The 8,080-nt window shown below is 47.3% G+C and overlaps 1 protein-coding gene across 1 annotated transcript in view; it reads right to left on the bottom strand.

Moving 5' to 3' along the window:
• Positions 1-8,080, bottom strand: part of ERGIC1 (endoplasmic reticulum-golgi intermediate compartment (ERGIC) 1) — a gene marked incomplete at its 5' end in the record, with an annotated part of 38,792 nt that overhangs the window by 13,914 nt on the left and 16,798 nt on the right. The window contains 3 exons of the mRNA XM_009070556.1: positions 2,056-2,160; positions 5,144-5,268; positions 5,899-5,993. Coding sequence (XP_009068804.1) covers positions 2,056-2,160; positions 5,144-5,268; positions 5,899-5,993 — 325 coding nt within the window. The remainder of the gene's footprint in view (positions 1-2,055; positions 2,161-5,143; positions 5,269-5,898; positions 5,994-8,080) is intronic.

Raw genomic sequence — 8,080 nt, 5'->3', positions numbered from 1 at the left:
CAGCGCCAACACTTTGTTCTTCCATAACATGGGCCTCAAAGGTGCTTGCTAGGGCCTTGGACACCCTTGGCTTTAACCTCTACAAACACAGGCAATGATAGATAATTGGACATATAACTCAGGCAGAGACCAACAGGTTGAAATAACTTCTAACATGAACTATCAAGGGAAGACAAGACCCCTCAGAAGGTTAAAACTGGCATTATTCAACACCATGATCAAGAGAAATTTGGATTAAAACCACACAATCTCCTAATTTTCACATCTCCCTCTTTACTGGGTTACCTGACATGCAAGAACTCAAGCGTTTGATTTTGGTCTCATCTACATGAAGGCAAAGCTACAAATCTGCCACTCTTGTGCACGAACTACCGATGAAGACTTGAAGCTCATTCAGAGCCAGATGAGATTCAAATCTCTGTTTCAAGCAGACTGGTTTTTCTGGAGAACACAGCCTGCATTTGGCAGAGCTGGGAACAACCTACAAAGAACTGACTCTCAGCACATGACACAAGGGAATGAGAAGCTCTTCACCCTCTTTAAGAAACAGAAGCATATATTGCATCAAAGCAGGTGGAGACAGCCCAAGATATTCCAAGGTGTATGTAGACAGATTTAAGGCTCTCTGCACTTGCTGCCTCTCACTGCTGCATGAGTCTTGGTAGCACCTGTTTGGTGAACATATCCTTCTTTAATTTGTGCTCCTGTTGCCTCCAGGATCAGCAGCACCTCTGTGCTCCCTTCTCACGGATGGAGATGATGAGTAGGTATGTTGAACTCTGAAAATGCTACTCACAACTTGTCCAAATCAGGAGCCAACTACCTGTTTGCTAGACAGGTTTCTCACCACCAGAACTGAAGACTTGTTGCTTTGCCCCCAACTATTCAGGCTGCTCCTTCATGCTGATTCACCCTTCAGTTCCATCCCTCCAGGCCTCCATGATAAAACAATGGGAATGCTCCCTCAGAGCACTGATTTCCCACACAGAACTCCCTATTAGCACTTACCTAATATTTTTCATCATCTCAGAGTGCTTTACAGACATTAAGCCAAGCTCATTTATATGCTAATATCTTACCATTCCCACACAGGATCTTTCCTAAAAGAAGCCAGGAGCAGAATCAGAAGGACTACAAAGCAATGCTGAGACTTGTTAGCATGAAAAAGGGCTTTGGGAGTGGGTGTACAAGCAGCAGACTAATGAGACGTCTGTGCTGAGGGAAGAAGATTACAGAGAGACTATGGGTAAGCAATGTTTAGGGTGAGTCTCAAACTGGGTGTGCACATGTGTAACTCCCACCTGTGATGCCAGCTCCTTGGAAGTAGGCTAGAGAAGTGCTGTAATGTGTCCTTATTGGGAAACCAGGGAACATTACATAACTTGCAACACCTGGTGAAACTCTATCCACTGGGCAAGTGAATATATTCAGCTTCTTCCCAGCAGGGAATTGGCAGTTCTAAGTCTAACTTTGTGTTTCATACAACAAATTTGACTAATAGGTGTCTGCTACAGTGAATTAAAAAGACCTTGACTGGTGCTGTGGTAAAGACAGTAGCAAGCACACATCTTCCCTTAGCACACTCACTGCTCTTCTGTGAGGCCAGAAAGACTTGTTTGCTGGTTTAATACTGAAAACAGCTCTGCATGGGATTCTCCAAAGTCATGAATCCTCATTCTTACTCCCTGCAGGAAGACAGTGGGACCAACTTCTCTGGGCTCTGCAGAGAGTCACAGAGTTTTCCCAAAGCACTTTAAGTTTCAGATGAAAACAGCAAAGTTACTCTCTGAGTGGACACTGCTCCTCCCTGAAGGAGAGCTGGTTCAGCTCCCCCTCCACAGCTGGTTCAGCTCCCCTCATCCTGAAGGAAAAACCAGCTGTAAATTCTTCCAAATTGAGCTTACATTGCATGGACACAAGGAATGGACTTGCTGACCCAGGGAGTCCTTTCTCATGGCCTTCCCACACTGTGCATGGCCCTTCCATGAACCCAAAGTGTATAATATTAAATCCTTCTTATTGCATTCCTCTACATTTCAAGGGAAGAGAGCTCACCTGTAACTTGTCCCCAAAGGAGAGCTTGTGGATGACATGAGTCATGTCAGGGTTCTGGGGCTGTGCAGTGGCACTGTGTGTTGACACGTGGAAGTTGCCAGGGACCTAAAATTAGTCAAGACAAGGAAGACAGGAGTTCACATTTTATCCTTCAAGGCATTGCTAGGCTCTGTGATATGAGGTGGAAATGCCTGGCTGCATCCAGCTTAGCAAGCTGGACCTACTGAGCAGTGGCACATCAGAGAAAGGCTCTGGGATACACTCCTGCACTTGACCAAGCTGCAGGCAGAGAGGAGATCAGCTACATCCTGCAGTCTAAGAGTCTAGAACCCTCACAGTGCTGGTGCTGCTCACTAGGAGGTGATGAGTGGCTCCCTCCCAACTTCAGGGATTCCTAACACTTAAGGCTATGTCTTTCATTCCTATTGTAATAAAATTCCTGTCTCTGACAGGCAACAAACAGTTGCTTCATGTTTTACTCCCACATCTCACATTTGCAAATGCTGAACAGCCCAGGAAGATGTGCATATGTTCTTCTTGCAGCACTGGTCATAAGTAACTTGACATTGGAGAAGACTATGTAAGGAAGAGATTTATATACAAAGAGGAAAAACACCACCAACATCAAGGAAGTTTCCTATACAAACCCACATAGATCTTCAGTTCCCAGCCCCTGGTAGGAGTTCCTCCAAGCACAGGAGTTTTTGGGTTTAGCTTTTCAACCAGAGGGAAAAAAAAGTTATGAAAATAGATATTTCACCTAAATACTCAGTTCCAAGAAACAATGGGCACTGGTGTCTTTCTGATGGGATCACTCTAGCCTGCACACACTTCTCAGGCCACCAGCCCAACAACACAAAGCCCTTCAGCAGATACAGCTCAATCACAGTTCCAGAAGGTGCAAGAATATTTTCCTATTGAGAAAAGGTTGTGAAACGAAGCCACACTGAGGAGCAATGTGGCATGGCCCAGGCCAAGAGTGGGAGGATGGTTATACAACTTGTGCCCATGGTGCTCTCTGCAGAGACAGCTCACCAGCAGGGCCATGGAAGGCCACATGCTCCTTCCATGTGCTTTCAGGAAAGCTAATTTAATGACTTGAGGAACAGCAGAGCACTCCTGGGAGTACTTTCAGGTGTGGACACAAGCTGTGTCATAACCACAGTAAATAGGGTGGCAGACTCTGCAGTAAGTAGCACACATGATCATCTCACTGTCACCTTGTCCTCCCTCTTCACGCTTGAGAATAGCATCCAAGTGCAGCCCTTGGTCAGGTTTCAGAGCCAGGCCAGGTCCCATTCCAGACCACAGAAGCCTGTCCAATTCCTGCCAAGGCACTGCAGACTTCCAGGTCACACACAAGAGGTTCAGGTTTCCAGATCAGAAGTGCTGGGTCAGGTCCCTCCCTCTGACAGCTGTCCCAGCCACTGCATGAGACACAGATTAAGCAGTGAAGGAAGCTCCTCACTGCTATATACAGCACCTCCTTTTTGAGTTGCTTTGGTGAGCAGAATGCACATCTACAGACAAACCCCCAAGGATCTCTGCCCTATGCTTTGGGAATTAGTTGAACAAGAACTACCTTTCAAGAAGCCCTTTCTCAGTTTGGTGGACTATTAGCTGCCAAGAATCATAGAATCACAGAATGTCAAAGGGTTGGAATGGAGCTTAGAGATCATCCAGCCCCAACCCCCTGCCCTGGGCAGGGACACCTCCCACCAGAGCAGGTTGCTCAAGGCTTCATCCAACCTGGCTGTGAACCCTGCCAGGGTTGGGGCAGCCACAGCCTCCCTGGGCAACCTGTGCCAGTGTCTCACCACCCTCACAGGGAAAACTTCTGGCTAATAGCTAATCTAAATTTCCCCTTTCAATTTCTCCCCATTACTCCTTGTCCTGTCACTGCAGTTCCTAACCAAGAGTCTCTCTGCAGCTTCCCTAGAGTCCCTTCAGATCCTGGAAGGAGCTCTGAGGTTTCCACACAACCTTCTCTACTCCAGGCTGAACAGCTCCAACACTCTCCATAGGGAAGATGTTCCAATCCTCTGATCAGCCTCATGGCATCCTCTGGACTTGCTCCAACAGTTCCATGTCCTTCTCATGTTTGGGACACCAGAACTGTGTGCAGTACTCCAAGTGTGGACACACCAGAGCAGAGCACAGGGGGAGAATCACCTCCTTGGACCTGCTCCCCACACTGCTTTGGCTGCAGTGCAGGACACTAAGAATCTTGGTTTCTTAGAGGTTAAGAAACGTCCTCTTTTTACATCCCTAATCCTCTCCATGCCACAGAATCAGAAAGAGGTTCTGCCTGTTATTTTTAGATGTGATTTAACATGACCTGGGAGGACAAGAAGGAAGTAGGATTTTGTAGCCTGTGGTACATGAAGAGGCGTGAAGAAAGGGTGTGCCTTTCTGAGGACATCAGCGGGTCCCACCACAGCCTCCCCCACCCCAGCTAGTCATCTCCAGCATTACATAGCAAGATTATTCAATCCTCAACACACCCAGCCCAGAGAGGAGCCTCCTCCAGGCCTGGATTTTCATTCTTTGAGGCAGGAGCATCCCAACAAGGCATGCGCAGAGACCTTGTGCTCTGTTCCAAACGTCCCAGCACGGAGCTGCTTCTGTGATGCTGCCACCCTCTAGGAGGGAACATTCCTGGCATTCTGTGGCTCTTGGAACAAAGGAGTGCTTGGAGAGAGGCATTGCCAAAGACCTCTCCACACTGAGTCACAGTTTGGAAGTGCACAAGTCATGAGGAGTAAACATAGAAGCAGTTTGGCATTGGTGGGGAGCTCACACAGCCCCTAAACGTTAGGCTGCTGCTGCACTGGTGACAGCACAGAGCTGCTCTCTGCTGTTAGGCAATTCTATCTCAATTAGCTGCTTTGGAGAGGGAAGAAAACCCCTGATCTAACATTCTCTGTGGCTCTGGCCACGCAGCTGCTCTCCCCACACTGCCTGCAGCACCGAGACTTAACCTTAGCACTGACACACTGCAGGAGACACTGACACACAGAGCATTCTACAGGTGGATTTGCCAGCCTCTCCCCAGCCAGCACACACTCCCCTCTGTCATTCCTCTCACCTTGTTGATGCTGAAATGGCCCTCAAACCTGCAGCCATCCCCGTTATTGAGAGGGATCTTCATCGAGTTGTCGATATGACCCACTTCATGCCTTCCCATTTCATCCTGGATGTCTAGTCCAACCACTGCACAGGTGGGAAGGGAGAAGACACAAAAATCAACACAAAAGAAGTAATACAGAGCTTGCACAGGAAAAGCATTCATTGCTTTTACTGGGGAAAAATCCCCATCTTTTTTCCCTGACATTGGACTAAACTGTGCTAGTAACTTTCTTCATCAAATATTGTTATACCAGATAGAACTTTGCAACCAAACTTTTCACACCATTCAAGACAAAAATAGCTCCCATATCCTGCCATCTGACTGCAATCATAATTACACACAGAAAGAAACTTCAGGCAGACAAGGCAGGAGACCTGGGAAAAGCCAACAACCAGCTGGTACATTGAGAACTCCCAATCAACCTTGGGAGGTTTCTTGCTCCCAGACACAAAAAGGTGGCTATGAAAGAAAGGATTTGAGATTTAGGAAGAAGCCAGTGAGGGAGCTGAGCCACTAACAAGAGCTGCAGAGTGAGCACAGGGTCCAAGAAAACAGGTGTCCTGGCCTGGAACAGAAGGCAATGAGATATTGGCAAAGGCTGCAGCTACTTGATCTCTGTCCACTCTGTTACAGAACAAGGGCCACTGTACCAGTTTGGGCTCATTTCAAGCACTAAAACAAGGCAAAACTGCTCAGTGAGAAGGCATACTCACATTCACAATGCAGGTTTGGCAAACTGATGTTCAGATTCACTTCTATTTTACCTCCACTGTCCTTGTCTGGGTCATCCACGTACAGCTCATTAACTCTGGAAGGCAGAAAACACAGGTGGGTTCAGGCACACAGATACTTCCCACAGGGAAAAATAAAACAGCAATTTGAATGGGAAGGGAAAAATAAGACTGGGAAGCTGAGGGTTGACTGAGTTACAGAGAGCAGGGAAAGCTCTCCCCAATGGCATCGAGGCAAATCACAGCTTCATTTTACTTAACACCTCCTGCTCTGTGCTTGCTGCCCCTTTCCCCACCCTGAGGGGACCCAAAACAAGACCCTGATGCTGTAGAGGTGGCAGGTTCGTGAGCCAGCCCTCTGCTCACCCGGGCTGTTACTCCTTTGAGGAGGGAGGGAAGTATGTGGCTTTTCTATTTGCTTGACACAGTTTTAGAGCAATGCTGCACTCAACTATCCCCCAGGAAAATTGATCTGTGTGACTAGTTGCCTTCTGTGACTGCCACCCAGCTGACAGAGCAGGGCCAAGAGAAGGCAGCACAGCATTCTTGTGTCTTTCTCCTTAATATCACATCTCAGTCTATGAATGGTGACCAAAAGCAACGACTAAAAGTGAGGAGAAGAGGATTTGAGCCAGGAACAGATGGGAAGACACATCCTGGACAGCAGGATCTAACACACTGTACACCAGTCTCCCAAAGAGAAATGTTGTCTCATAGCACCCACAGAGCTGGCAGCTATTTCACAGGAGACACAATACAGATACAGAGTCAAAGGAATACAGGAGTATAAATATTTGTTGCTGGCACAGATAATCCATCCGACAGGCAAAAAAATAAACCAAAACCACCCAATGCTGAATTAGCTGAACAGTCCTAGAGGAAACCACTGTGGGGAAACTCAACATACTGAACCAAGGTGATGGTGAGATTACCTAGCAGCTCTTTCCCCTCAAAGTCCAACACTGGTCAACAAATAAGATTTGACCATTTGTCTTCCAGTTAGAATAGAATCATAGAATTATCAAGGTTGGAGGAGACCTCTAAGGTCATCGAGTCCAACCATTGACCTGCCACTGCTCTAATCCCTAAACCATCTCCTCCAGCACCAGATCCAGATGACTCTCAAACACCTCCAGGGATGGTGACTCCACCACCTCCCTGGGCAATATCCCAGTGCCTGAACACCCTCACAGGGAAAACATTTCTCCTCACATCCAATCTGACTCTGCCTTGTCTCAGCTCAAGGCCATTCCCTCTAGTCCTATCCCTGCAGCCATGGCAGGACGGACATCCCCCACCTCTCTCCAACCCTGTCAGGGAGTTGTAGTGAAAACAGAGTTAGACAGATTATAAAGCTTTGGGATGTATGTTCAGGGAAGCTACACAAACTAAACTCCTTTCACTAGTGAGTGCTCTGCATTATTTTCATTTCATGCTCAAAGTGCATGAAACCTTTGACAAACCCAAAGAGTCCATACGCTGATAGTCCAACCAGACTAGGGGCAGCTACAACAGACTCAAAGTGATTCTGCTCTAGTGATCCATCTCTGGATCATAATGAACTATTTGCCCTGTGGATTCAGAAGAATCAAAACCTTCACACTGAGAAACACACACTGCCAATTTTTTTGGAGGTAATTACTCACAGGTCAGTGAGGTTTACAGACACTCATTTCAAACCAGCACAGCATTTGTCTCTAGCTTCACAGCCCTACCTTTCTCTGCCTTTAATAGGCTTGACAAGTTGCTTGCAATCATTACTCAACCTATTTTTCAAGTGATTAATAAAAATGACACAGAGGGAGGGGAAAGATTGCTCATCAGTGACCTAGTTAGAAGCTTTTTGGCTGAGCCCTCTTCTTCAGGGTGGAATGCATTCTATCTTCTACGTGTTCATTACTGACAGATTGGGTAGAGATCAGGATTAAGTCATATGGCCAAATAGGGCTGGGAGGAGCAGCTCCAGCCAGGACAGGCATTAATCCCCCAAAGCAATGCACCTTTCAGTGCTCCCTGAGTCCTCCCATCAATACCCAAGTTGCCAGCCAACTTATTTCATAACACCTGGCTTCTTCCCAGCTCTCTGCTGTCCGAGATGTGGGCCATGCCCAGCAGTGCCCCAGGCAGCTCCATCCTACTGGTGAACAGGAGCATTCAGCCAGGG

This window comes from Acanthisitta chloris, unplaced genomic scaffold (genome assembly GCF_000695815.1).
Source record: "Acanthisitta chloris isolate BGI_N310 unplaced genomic scaffold, ASM69581v1 scaffold11912, whole genome shotgun sequence".
In the NCBI taxonomy this organism is placed as follows: Eukaryota; Metazoa; Chordata; class Aves; order Passeriformes; family Acanthisittidae; genus Acanthisitta; species Acanthisitta chloris.
This window is presented reverse-complemented; position numbering and strand designations above follow the sequence as displayed.